At 43.8% G+C, this 14142-nt stretch overlaps 2 protein-coding genes across 2 annotated transcripts in view; one reads left to right on the forward strand and one right to left on the reverse strand.

The window, feature by feature from the left end:
- UROC1 (urocanate hydratase 1) overlaps positions 1-8409 on the reverse strand; it is a 45090-nt gene extending 36681 nt beyond the window's left edge. Inside the window, exons 1-2 of the mRNA XM_054215912.1 lie at positions 8112-8409; positions 1232-1362 (exon numbers count right to left, since the gene is read on the reverse strand). Of these exons, the coding sequence (XP_054071887.1) occupies positions 1232-1362; positions 8112-8237 (257 nt within the window). The 5' untranslated portion in view covers positions 8238-8409. The remainder of the gene's footprint in view (positions 1-1231; positions 1363-8111) is intronic.
- Positions 8410-10645: 2236 nt separating this feature from the next.
- LOC128915690 (netrin-4-like) overlaps positions 10646-14142 on the forward strand; it is a 54842-nt gene continuing 51345 nt past the window's right edge. Inside the window, exon 1 of the mRNA XM_054216417.1 lies at positions 10646-11926. Within this exon, the coding sequence (XP_054072392.1) occupies positions 11860-11926 (67 nt within the window). The 5' untranslated portion in view covers positions 10646-11859. The remainder of the gene's footprint in view (positions 11927-14142) is intronic.

Raw genomic sequence — 14142 nt, forward strand, 5'->3', positions numbered from 1 at the left:
TAATCTGAGACTGTAAGAATCTATTCAAAAGAGTGATCAGTGAAATGGTCACAAAGGGAAAAAAACTATATGAAGCTATCTAAGAGTCACTGATGCCAGTGATGGAAACAAGTGGGTGGACTGTCTCATCCAAGCCTACCTGGAAGGTACCCTCATCTGCAGTTCAGGACTAGGGTCCTATGAAGTCCAGCTCTGCAATATCTTTCAGACAGTCTTCCAGTTGTCCTACCCTTAGCTGAATTCTGCAAGAGCTGACCCCAGACTATTACGGACAGAACAGAAACATGGATGTCTGTGGAAATCAGAGTGCTTTCTAGTTGCTTGCTTTATTCAGATTTCTGTACAGACATTAAACAGGCCCCTGCTGGATGCAAAAAGGAATCAATCAGTCTAAAAAAATCAGCTAGCCCCTGGCAGCCCTCTCTACAACTGTTCTGCTTCACAAACATTAGCCCCATCAGCCCTAGAATGAAGTGATGCTCCAAGGTCAACAGGCACAGCATATTACAAACCAGGGTCAGATACAGGTTCCAACGATGGAAAAACACACTGTGTTTCTTTTAAGCCCAGAAGGCCTTCTCTGGGACTCTGGGAAACGACCAGCCACTCACAGCAGGTCTCAACCCATCCACCCAGCTGATCTTACCTCTTGGTTCAGTTGAGACTCGACTTGCAGCAGCTCAGGACTATTGCAAGTTTTCTGTCCAGGTTGCAATCAGAGGTCTCTGAGTAACGGCTGGCCTCTAGAAACTACAACTTGCCATGGGGCAGAGCACGTGGATCTCTGGGTATGGTAAAGCTGGCATTATCAAGCACAAAACCTTGCACAATCCTTTCCCTGTGTTAAGTGGTGCTGAGCTTTCCAGCGGCAAGACTGTCCTGGCCCTGCCACAACCTATCCAGAAGGGTACCCACTGTCTCCCTACCAGTCCCATGGGACTCTCATGAGGACAGAGAACAGGACGGAAGCTGGAGGATCGCTGTTATGCAGCTTTACAGAAGAGCATCCCAAAACATGCAGTATCCCTCACCGAAAATGAAACCACTGCTATCTAATGTCACACAGAACATCCAATTTATGCAGACGATGCACTTCATTAATATGTTATGACATGACATCTACGAGAGCTAAATTAGGAAGCAGCAATGCCACTATTTAAAGGTCAGTTTCACAGGTGAAAGCTGGTAAGCAAATGGCAGTCAAATACAACGAGAACCATCCAGTCCTTACCTCATCTCAATATCTGGAAAGAATCTGTACATATAGATATGGCCATACAGCCTGAGTTCTTCAGCAAATTCCAGTGCCAGCTTCTGTTGTATTTCAGGTGGGAAGTAACGCAAGGCATTGCGCAAAGCCAGCTGCCAAAAAAACCAGAGAGACACAAATATTGAGGTAAAAGAGAAATGGAGGTAAATGGGTAGCCCTGAATGATAATCAGGCTCAGCTGGAAGCCTGCCTAAGGTATCACAAGGATGACATAATTTAAAAGGCCAAGCTCACACCAGGGGAGCTCCATTCCTGCTTTCCTATTGAAGTGTTTCCACCTGCATCTTTCCTTGTAGATTCAACTGCTCTGCACATTTAACCCTCCTCTTCCCACCCTTTCACCCCCAAAATCTGCATGGAGAGACCTTGGAGATTTGTTAAGTAATGCTTAATCCTATCAATATCAGACACGGACGAATTCCCTCTCGCAATGCTAGGGGGCACTGAACTACCAAGGAAAAAAATGTTCAGAAATCCTTCGACTGAGACCCTGAACTCCTAAAGACACTGAAGACCCTGCTGTACTTACCATTCAAAAAAGGGATCTTAGCCCTGCGTTATGTGACATACTCCCAGATAAAGATGTTCTTGGGCTAAGTTTTATCAAAGATTCACTACATTTAGCATCCTAATGTATTGCAAAGGGTGGCGGTTTACACTATTTTATTGATGCTACAGGTATCACTTCCAAATTAGCTAAAGTAATTACTGAATTAAATTCTGCAGATGATGCTATGTGGCTTATACTCCCTATTGCTTTCAAAGACGTTACCCATGGTTTGCAAAGTACAGTGCGTCCTTTTGGACAAAAGAAACCATAAATAAATCCCTACCTTGAGTAACAGTATGTTAAGTCATGTCTCTCTATTTGTTCCATTTGATTAAAACCATAATGAGAATAAAGATTTTGTATCTTTAAAAAGCCAATTTCATGCAAATACGTAAAAGATCTTGTAAGTTCCCTGACAAATGGCGACACTATGCAAATGACTTTTAGTTGAAGAGATTCACAAGTCATATGGAATTTCACATCACCTTTAGGCTGATTTTTAATGGCTGTGGAAAGGAAAGGAAGGGATCAAGTTTGCTTCCAAATCTGATAACAGTGTACAAAACAACCAGGGAAGCCCAGCTTTGGAGAGGGCTGAGTATAGCGAGGATACCCCATGTTTGTGACACTTTCCGCTGGCAGTTCAAAGAGTTATGGAAGCAAGTATTTTCTGTGGGAAGTGAAGGGGTAGGCACCTAGAACCATCCAGTCTAAGTATCATCACCATCCATCCTGGTAAGAAGTCCTGAAAAGCTCTATAAAGCCCTTAGTTCAGTAATAAACCTCCTTGTTCAACATGACTATGGTCTGGCTCTTATGGCTAGAGCTCTCCAGCCCCTTCATTTGAGCACGCTGGTCTCACATACCTTAGAGCAGACAGGAAGAACGATATCTCTAAATCTAAAAATGCCCAATACAAAGAGAGGTTTTTCTTGGCATACTTGCTATGAACAGGCATATGGATCAGCCCCTTTCAGATCCCTGAAGCTAATACTGATTTATCAGCTGAGAATCAGACCAGTAAAACCTTACAAATTAGATTTGCCACTCCACACTGAGAATAACAAGGGGGAAAGCCTATTTACCAGATGAGCAAATACAACTTCCATGTCCAAATACCACTTACTCTTCTCTAGTAAGATAAACAGCCATTTTTCAAGGGCATGTTATTAATAAACACAAAAATCCCAGCTATATCCACACCATGTCAAAATACGCGGGGATTTTCAAAGTCAATCTCAGCATCAAGCAGCCATCACAGTGGGTTCTAGATCTAAGAAATTTCTAAAGTAAGAATAAGATCACCTGCACCGCTTGCAACAACAAAAAACATTGCCACCTTTGGCATTTTGTCTGCCTAGGAGAACTACGGAGAACTATCAGGATGAGTGTTTTGCTTCCAGTCTGGCAAGGATCACTCAGTCTTTGATCAATATGTTATTTGTATTATAATGAAACTGATGGGCAAATATTTTTCTTCACCCCAAAAATACAAGCAAGCTAAATCCAATTGGATTTTCAAATAAATTCACTTAGACCGAGCCACTATCCTATTAATGTTATACATTAGCAGAAGCCTGAATTTTGATGATGCAAACATTAGTGAAACATGAACTTGGATGTTATACGAAGGGTGGGAAGGACGCCTTGGTTGCACAAAGAGAGCTGATCTTATGAAAGAGGACTAAGACTGGGACTTCTTTAGCTCAACGGAACAAAGGTGACATTTGATCACTGTCTCACTGCAGGATAAATGTCAAAGCAGGAAGGAGCTCCAGGGAAATGCTAGAAGAGGAATAAATAGCTGTAAATTAGCCATAAAAATGGAGTCTTGTGATTAGAAGAATTTAAATATAAGAGATTCTGAAACTGTCTCTCAATAGAAGAGCTAGGGCACTTAAAATGGCTTAGATGGAGCCTGGCTGCTTTATGAGAGGGCAATTACCATGTGCATCAGGAAGAATTTTGCATATTCGTTACTGAGTCATAAACTGAATAACCTGAGAAAGGCACTCAAGGAGCAAATTCAAATAGGCTGTTCATCATGCTTTTGGGGAAAGGCAATACGAGACCATTATTCCTTACATTTCATTAAAGCACCATATAAAACATTATCCTGACCTTTAAGTAGGATAGATTTTACCTGTAACTGACACATTGCACTCTGAATATTAGACATTGTGCATTTGATATTTAGGTGTTCTCCCTGTTCATAACTTGCACTGACAGAAGTTTAAGCTGCATGTGCTCAGCGCCTCTGAAAAACTACGTCCAGAGTTCACTGGTGTCTTAAAAGAAAAATAATCAATTGCACTTACACTCCTGAGCCTGCTAGGTTGTTTTAAAAAACCCACTCTGAATTTGCTGAGTTACTGATTCAGTTCAGCTCAGTGCAATGCAAGCATCAGATGCAAAGTCCTCCTCTTAGATCTGCCAGCTGGAGCTAACATTTGATTCTTGTGTTTAAGATCTAGTCACTGGTAGTGTGTCTTTTTTTTTATTATTCACTGGCATTTATACAGCAAAACATGATGTTGCTGCCATTTAATCAAGATTCACACCTCTCAGTGTCAAGAAAATGTAGTCAAAAGAACACATCAAATCCTGCTCTTATTGATCAGCTGTAAATATCTTTTTTGTGATATTCTCTTGAGAAATCAAGAATACTAGCCTCTCTGTTAATTGATTTTTGCTGAAGAAGTAGTGTCTCTTCAGAAGGAATGGCATTCGTTTCCTTTTTCTAACATCATCAGGACTTCCAATTTAAGGATCTTGGGACACTCAAACACCAAGATTTGCAGTCTCCTTGTTTACTGAGGGGAAGGAAAGCATGAGGCGAGGAAGTGATTAACTAAACTCTACAACAACTTCATTCTTAGTTCTTCCCTTTCCCAGCAAAGATGTTGCTTGTCTCCCACTTGTTCTCTTCTGCCTGATGATATCCATGCCCAGAATCCTTGCTGCCACTATTCTCTAAACAGCAACTGTAAAAACAAGATGGGTGTTTCAGGTATTATTCTTCCCGATAGGTCCCAGTTTAGATCAGCTCAGTTGGGAAGCAAACATGATGTCTGACTGGCCATTGCTATAAATGCCCTGTGGCCTGTGAAAGTTTAACCAAGCTCTTCATCATCCAGACATTCCAGAACAGGAGACAACAGGTTGGCCTTCCCAATCCACATATAAACTTTTAAAAGTGGTCTCATTTCTGGATGCATAAAGCAACCCGTAAGCTCAAATGTCCTGCTTCTTCTCTAGAAAGTTCAACAAGAACTTCAGGTGCTATGCAGCTTCATGGACTCTAGTTTTCAGCTCTTTGTACTAGAATGTCAGGAAGCAGCAAGGCCCAGCTGCTCCCTAAGGGATATGGAGCCAGAGCGACACAGCCAGCAGGACAGGCACCTCACCAGCCAGGGCCCAGCCTCAGAGTACCTGAGGGGAGGTGAGCAGGGCAGCCCAGAGGTGGCAGCCAGGTTCCACCAGGAGTCCAGGTCATCAGGCAAGATCATCACGGCATCAGATGTGCAGGTCTGGGGTCAAGCTAGGAGTGCAAGCCAGGATCAGGTCTGGTGATTTTTACCACAGAGAGGTAAGGCTCAGAAATCACCAGGAAGGTTCACAGTGGCAAGTCAGCCCACAGGTTGGAGACCAGACCAATGCAGCCCATAGCTAGGCACAGAGACAACCTGTGACAGAACTAGAGACAGATACACCTCCAACATAACTGAGGTAGGAGTCCCGGGCCTGAGCTTAAATAAAGCCTCTAAGCCTATGGGCAGAGGGCATGGGTGGAGACCTCAGTTGAAGCTCATCAAGGTCATCAAGGCCCATTACTGACCTCAGGGCCCTGTGACAGAAACACAAATGATACTGCAATCAGGTAGCAGATGATAGTGCTGGGGTAGCAGGAAGACCGTAACATGACTTGGCTCTAAGATAAGTAAGGGAACTGCTGCAGGGATGAAGATGTACCATTTTTTTCTGACTCTGAGCAATACTGAGAGGTGCACGTTCTTCCCGAGCTGCACCAGCTTTGCTGTAATATCAATGAGTATTGAACACGCAACATCCTTGTTCTGCAAAGGACACACCATGCATAAAATTTAAGGGGTAGTTTCTTTGTAGCATATTTATATCAAGATACAGATGCTGAGAAACAGAAAGCTAGGGTTTCCTGAGCTGTGGAGAGAAAGAGAGAGGATGTGGCTGTTTCAGGCCTCAGGCAAAGAATGCCAAAGGAAGAGAACTCAGGAAACACATAAACAGAATCAGTTCTGAGAAATGACTTGATTTATCCAAGAAGATTAAAGTTGGTATGATGGGAAGAATTATATACCTCTTCGGCAAGCCCCAAAACACACAGAACTTCATAAATCTCACTTACAGGATTTCTATTATAACCACAAAAGGAGGCTCAAGAAAATAAAACATTGGCAGTGCTAAGGTTTGTTATTGTAGAAAGGGCTAAAACTGGAATGAAGGCATATGAAGAGAGGGACAAATACTGAGGAAATTAGCAGAGCATTACTAACTTCACTTCTGTCAAAGCTTCCCCTGAGTACTTCAATTAGAAAATGAACACAGTGTCATACATAAAGACAAGCCTCACAATATGCTCAGCATTACACGCTGCCAACAAAATCTGGAAGCTTGTCTCGAGACTTAAAAACCACCTTGTAGACAGACAAACTTTTCTATAGTTGTTGCCTACATGCTTTTCTAAGCATGGAACACCTCTTAAAAGAAAAAGAGATTTGACTTTTCAGATATACAATAAATACCAGCTGAGCCTCTAACTCTGTTAAGAGTTTAAGGTGGAAGATTAAGAGTAAAATAAATCAGCAAGGAAGCTTTTAAATCTTTAACAGTCTAATAAAAAACCCAACTAGCATGACCTCTTATCACATGGGGTAGATAAGAAGGAGAGATGAGGGCAAGATGTTAGACAGTAGACTGGGACCAGAAAATCACTCTACTGCCGTCTCCCTGCAACACTTAAAGGAGGCAGGAAACTATTCCAGTTTCTATATTGGGAGTGAGGACTTTGTCATTACCTTTGTCTTCCCAGCTAGAGAGTAAGGTTTGGCATCATTTTGAGAGATACCATCTTCTCTCCTGCAACATGGACTCCTTCATGCTATAGCAGACTTCTCACAGGGAAAAGTGATTTAGCAAAGGCAAGAGATAAAATAGAGACGATTGTCAATGTTCTGACACACATCGAAACTCTCTCCCTGCTCCTTTATGTTCACAGCCATCACCACATACCACAGCCCCCTTCTGCACGTTTAGTAGCCACACTTCCACAGCTCCACTTAGAGCTGTCCCAGGCACACACAGGATGCCTCAGCCACGAATGCTCCTGACATTGAAGTATATCCTCTTTGGATATCTCACAGCTGTTCCTCTTTCTACCCTTTGACTAGGCTCTCCTCTGCTTCTGGAAGTAGACTTCGAAAGAATTTGGCCGTTGATGCCAGTGGGGAACTCCCACAAAGGCAGGGAAGTTGCGTCCAACTTGTTAGTGGGGAAGGAACTTCTGTGTTCTGACCAGAATGTCACATTGTAAGTGATGTTACATGGGATCAAGCACAGACTTTCAAACACAAATTCCTAAAGATGCCCACCTGTTGCCGATTATTTTCTGCTGATGATTTTTTAAAAATCTCTAACATGAAATAATGCAATGATTACTTCAGTGTGTACGTAGACTATTCAAACAAAATGAGACAAGAAAAGAATTACACAACTAAAGACAAATAATTAACTCGACTCCCTGCAAACTTGCCTAAATTCCAGGACGCTTCAGACTACTGGTTAAAATAAATTATCTTTGGATCTTTTATGCAAATATACAGATGTGTAGCTTGTACTGTGAGGTCGATTTGCCACCTTTGATATTTATTGTATTTGAGAGGTTAGCTTTCACTCCCATACATATGCAGTATTTTTGCAACAGCATTCATAATTTCATCTCCAAGGAACAATGACGGATTGACAGCATTGAAGCCTAATGCCTCTTATTTAGCCATTTAAAGTCACAGAAGCTGTTGTGCAGCAAATCTCCTTCCTATCAACCTGCTTATCTCTGGGGGAGGAAGAAAGCAAGCAAGCAGAAGAGTTTCCAGTATTTTCTTCCATTACCCGCTGTAATTATAACACCAAGGAAATACATTTGCCACAAAGTTAGGTGCACACTCAGAAAAGCGTTCGAGGCAATCAGGTCTGCTGCCCCGAGCTGCATTTATCTGAAAGGAAGAGAAACAAGGCCCTGTGAAAACTCCATGTTACCTTTTTCTCCTGAGCAGTGAGATTAGGGGTTCTCACGGGTGCATGGGGTATTCCTTTCCTCCGACCTCTGTTTTCAGGCAAAGGGTATAGAGGAAGGCCACGACAGATTTCCTTCAGGCTGGTCATAGCTGCTGAGGAACTATGAGGAGGAAAGGCAAGGCAAACTGGAGAGGTACAAGAAACGAGGAACAAAAGGTGCAGGCAAGGAAGATGCTGAGTGATAGAGGTGTACCACCACTGCGGGGTGATCTCGAAGAGGACAGCCTGTCCTCTGGCTTTTGCAAACAGGCCTGTCAAGCAGAGAGGGCAGGCGGTGCAGGTGACACACCTCCCCCCTCTGTGCCATGCCATTGGCTCTTCCCTCCTCCCCCAAAATGAATGATTCACAGTTTTGCTGTTTATTCTCTGGGTGCTTTGTCAGCTGGTGCTGTGCTAAGCCACTAGAGCAAACTCAGTCCCTTTCCAAATCATCCGATTCCCCCAATGTCCCAGTGAGAGTCACAGACTGGAGCATGAACCTTGCCTGAGACCTCAAGGACTGTGCATTTACATTTCTATAGTTCAGGAACTGACTGAAGTTCATCATTATTATTCACGTCACTGTTCATACCCACTGTTCAGCTAAGACAGGCATTCTCTGTTTGACACCTCTAGGTATGGGCTGTTCCTCAGATCTCATCAGTTTGTCTTCTACACAACAGCGGTTGTCAATGATAACAGAAAAATTTCCCCCTTAGGTGTCAGCTCCTCTTAGCTCACAGGCATGAATGGATTTTAGTAGTATTTAACTGGAAATGTACTCATTAGCACTGGTAATGGTTTTCTCAAGACAGGCAATTACTGGGAGGAACAATTAAGGGTTTCAGTTCTAAGTCACTTTTATACCCTACAGTCAACAACAGCTAGGAAGCCTTACGGTACGGCCATTCAGACATCTCAAGTCAATGAATATACTTCATTTTGATTTTCCACTTACCGCACAACATGAACTTTGCTCTCCATTCTGAGTTGCTGCTTAAATTATACAGGAGCTTCTTGACCTTATTACATCCATCGAACTACAACTCGTGGCCACGAAATTTTCTCAAATGCCACAGTTTAAGCCTGGTGAAATTAACTGGGAGAAACATTTCAGTTAGGAATGAGCCTAAAACCTAGGAATAAAAAAATTCTGCGTTTTCCCACAAAGGCAGCAATCAACAAGCGATGACAACAAAGCACAATTATTAAATGACAGCATCTCATTAATGTCACATTGGCTTTAGCTCTAGGACACACTGCACATCCCCAGCTCCCACTGAAGACGCTTCAGTTGAAAGAACCCAGAACATCCCAGGGGAGCTGAGCACACAGCATACTCAAGCCCTCTGAAGGATACTAACTGTCATTTATGGCAGGAGAATTTTGTTTTGCAATTATCCACTATTTTAGCTGTTTTCAAACAAAAGGCAAAGACAAAAAGGATAGGAAAAAGCCTGCTTCATATTTTAAAATTTTGTACTGGGTTTTCTTATTAAAAACATACAAAAAAGGAAGATAAGGGTAAAGTCAGAAAATTCTACCCCAAAACCTAGATAAACAACACTGCCTTACATAAATACCTCAAAGGGAAATAAATCTTTCCTTATTCTTTGTATGACCCACATTCTCCAAATCCCTCTAAGGTCTGATCCCGCACACACATGGGCACAAGAATAACCTCGTCTGCATTTGGACTCCCACCAGACCTGCTTCCCTCCATGACATCAAGCAGAAGTTAATGGCGTTACGTGGCTGTGAAAGCTGAAGAGAGAATGAAGCCGGGGTGGGAACTCACTCCCTGAATTAAAATTGTTTCTAGGGCTGAGCACTTTCACCCCCTGATCGCTATGTGTTGGAGCCTCTCTGTGTCCCTGGGGGCTTTGTGTTGGAGTTTCCTGAGCAAATTCGACTTCAGGGTCGAGCCCAGTGTTGGCTGGGGCAGGCAGGTGTGTCACTGGTGGCAGAGCAGACACCCCAGCTTCTCCAGGATGCCACAAGTCCCCTCGCTGCCTGGCTTGTCCCAGCTCGCGTCTGTCATTACGGAAAGAAGCCCGGTGCCTTGTGCCCGTTTGTACACCGTGTGAGACATACCTAGACCGAACCCAAAGCCACCCCGCTCTCTCTGTGGGTGCCCGGGCTGGTGCCGTGTCCCCGGTGTCATGTGCCGGGCGGCCTGGCAGAGGGTGCTGCAGGGACACCGGCCGGGCAGGGGCTGCGCACACGCACGCACACAGACACACGCACACAGACACACGCACACACACACACACGCACACACGCAAACACACGCACCGGCTCTTGGAGGAGGAGATGCGGCTGGAAAACAACGCCTGCATCTGAGCGCAACAAGGACCAGCCCAGCCGACGAGGAGGTGCGGAACCGACCCATCCTCCTCCTTCTCCTCCCTAAAAAAAAAAAAAAAAAAAAAAAAAAAAAAAAAAAAAAAAAAAAAAGGCACATATAAAGAACAGGAAGAAGATCACATGTTATAATAATCCCCTTTGCAGCCAGACAACAGGACCAGAGAGGAGAACGGCCCAGTTAGGACTGAGAGATGCGCTAGAGGCTGAAAGGGAGGCAGAGACAAAACTTGGAGATAACTAACCAGCCCTCGGGAGGGAAGGAAACCCCCAGCCCTAAGCCTTGCTGTAGCAGGAGGAGGAAGGATCCTCCACCTCCCTCCTCCCCCCCTTTCCTCCTCCCCCGCTTCGCCTGGGCGCTGGGCATTGCCCCTCCGCCCCGGGGGAGCAGCCCCCTGCCCGAGCCTGCCCTCCTGCCCCTCCCCGGGAACCGCAGCCCCTAAATCCCGGCCAGGAGCCGCGGTCCAGCGGCAGACACGGCAAGGGATTTCCCAGGCACCGGCACCGGCGAGCTGGCGTTGGGTTTGTTTTTTACTCTTATCCCCTGGCGTTCCCTGTGTGAAGCAAATCCCTTGGAGGTGGGAGAGAAGTGGCTTCCGTGACAGCGGAGGGAGGAGGGAAATAAAATAAAATAGAACGAACCAAAATAAAAAAAAAAAAAAAGAGAGAGAGAGAGAAGAGCCAAGAAAGCACTTGCTTCTCATCATCTCTGAGGGAGAAAAGCCAACTCCGTTCTTCTTATGACCCTCTGCTGCCAGGAGCAAAGGGAAAGAAGAAGGTACTGGGGCAGAGCTCCTAACAAAGCAGGGTTCAGGCTGCCCGGACCCCATCGCCACCCCGGTTAGCAGCGGGCGACGGCGGGGGGGGGCGGGAGTTAGGGAAGGTTGCCAGGGGGAGCCCAGGCAAAGCCAAAACGGAGCTCCACCAAAAGCAAGGAGCAGAGATGAAAGTTTTGAAATAGCATCCAAAGAATCGCAAAGGACCGGACCGAAGAGAGCTCTGCGCGTCGCACCAGCCCTCGATGGTGCATTCGAGGGGCTGCGTCAGGGATGTGAACGTCCCCGGCCGGCTGCATGGAGAGGGGTAAAGACACAGAAAATCCTTGTTATTTATTTATTTATTGGAAGCAATGTACGGGTGACTCCCAGAAGGCATCTGAGCCCTGAAAAGAAAAAAACCAAACAAACCACTTCTGGACCCAAACGAGAACAAGAAGAATGAGACAGCAGCCTTGACCCCTACACTGAGAGGAAGGTGAGCAGAAAGAAAGAAAGAAAGAAAACACAGAAAAGCCATGCAAGCACCAAACCTGTAGATTACTGCAGCTCTTTTTTCTTCACTGAGGACAGATATTTTACTGACAGCCATGCAGCATAAAGGCATCATGCTGATTGTGTTCTTGGAATATTTTTTTTCTGGCCATGGGGAAGCAGGTAAGCAAAATAAATCGATATTGCCATTCTGAAATGATTTATCCTAAGTTTAGCATGGAGAAAAGGAATAGAAATCAGATCTGTTTGTTAAAATACTTTACGTCAACATCTTGATTTTAGATTGGATTTCTTTAAGGGATCTGGGTTAGTCAATATATATACAAATGCTTCTTATTCCCTGCAATACAGCTTTATAGCTCAGTCCCCCCCGCCCCAAAGACTTATAATAGGATGTATAGAGTTTCATACATCCTTAAAAGAAAAAAGTGTGTGATTTTTGAGAATGAGAGAAAAGTAAGAGAGAAAGAAAGAGGTAGATGGATTGAGATATGCTGGATATTTGTTTTCAAGATGAAATACTGCCTTCCTACAGCAGGACAGGAGTGAAACGACAACATCCTTGGACAGCATCACTGTAGGAATCTGAATTATTCTCTGTTAACTTAATTTTGCGCCATTAAAAGTCAGAGACACTGTGTAGGAATTAGTATTTATCCAAGACAGTCCATTCATTCAGTGTATTCCCTGAATTAATAGTTAACATGCAGTGGACAAGATTAAATTAGCATTAGAGAAAAAATGGATTAGGACAGAAAGAGAAGCTGATTAGTCGTGTGTGTAGGTGAGTGGACAAATGAGCATATATAGGAATGATACAGCTGTAATGGTATTTAAATAGGGTCCTAAAAATACCTGAATTATGATGGAGACAAATTGCTTAAGGGAAAGGAAGCAAAGCACTAGATTTTTTTCTTCCTGCTGCAGTTTAATACATCTTTAAGTTTAAAAGGGATGAATTACAAAGATCAAGTCAAAAAAATAAAAATAATTATTGATAAAACAAAAATACATCCTTGGTGACTTTTCCTTTCAGATAGTGGCTTGCGATCTCTCTTTCTATATAGGAAAGCATATCAGTGGTTTACATTTCACCTGTATGCTCAGAGCATTAGGACAGGAACAACACTCTTCACGCAGTGATTTGAAAGCAACTGAAGTGTTCACATGGCCCGCAAGCTCCAGTAAAGTCAAAGGCAGATCAGGTGGCTTCAGCTCAGATTATTCCCCAGCTAGAAACTTTCTGATAACACAGACATCAGACGTCCATGACTGCAAGAGATATTTTCTTAAAAACTGAAAACAGCTCATAAATTTACCATCCTGTCATATCATCCAGTGACTCATTTGGGTGTCTATCACAACCTGACAGGGAACGAGTGCAGGGAGGACATGTACCTTAGTCCTCTTAGTGTCTTATCGTGGGCATTCACTAGTTCCCCAGGCTAAGAGTCTCCCTATAGGATACATGTGTTGACACACAGCACAGAAAGGTTACAAGGGTGTTTAATAAAGTTGATGATACTGTTGTGGAAAGCAGCCTGTTATAAACTAGCCTAAGTTTGCTCTGCATCCAATTCACAAAGTGAAAATGAATCTTCAAGGAAATGCAGCCCACAGCTGACTGCTTGGCAAGTGAATTTGAGGGGCGGGAGTGTGCTCTGTGTGGAGCTAAACACACTCAGAATAATGGTGTAGGATACAATGAATAACAGCAAAATAATTGGATATTGAAGGTGATGACGCTAAGGATTCAATGTCACTTTAAATAAATATACACTGCTTGGTCAAAAGGTTGCATAAACCACCAGCCTGTCAAAGCAGCACAAGGGTTACCTGTTAATTTATAATTCTTTTTTTTTTTTTTTAGAAGCAGTATAAAAATCTTGAATTAACCTTGAATCTTTACAGATTCTGTTACAGGCGAGGTCAGTACTGCTCAGACTAAGGTTAGTTCGGACAGTGCCCAGCCCCTCTGTATAAAATGACCTGGAAGTCTCAGACCTTTCCTGAGCGAGCGGAGAGGTGTACAGGGAAGTATGGTTTTGACATACTTCATTAGCCTATAGAATAAACTCCCTTTTCGGCCCCATAGTTGGTCCCTCCTGGTCAGAAGTGAAACAAATTGATGGGACAGTTGTGTGGGGAGTACAAGCAGCACAATATTTGTGAGGAGTACAATATCTGCCTTCTGCCATCTCCGGGCAGAGAAGACAATCCAGCTTGTTGAGACTGGCTCCTTAGATCTTTAAATATAATGCCAAGGGAAAAAAAAAAACAAACCAACACCAAAATTAGTGGTTAGGCTGGAGGAGTCACCTAGGTTGCATATTGTGAGATGTGACACTTGGGTGATACTTTCCCAAGCCCTAGGCAGG

This window comes from Rissa tridactyla, chromosome 10 (assembly GCF_028500815.1).
Source record: "Rissa tridactyla isolate bRisTri1 chromosome 10, bRisTri1.patW.cur.20221130, whole genome shotgun sequence".
Classification (NCBI taxonomy): Eukaryota; Metazoa; Chordata; class Aves; order Charadriiformes; family Laridae; genus Rissa; species Rissa tridactyla.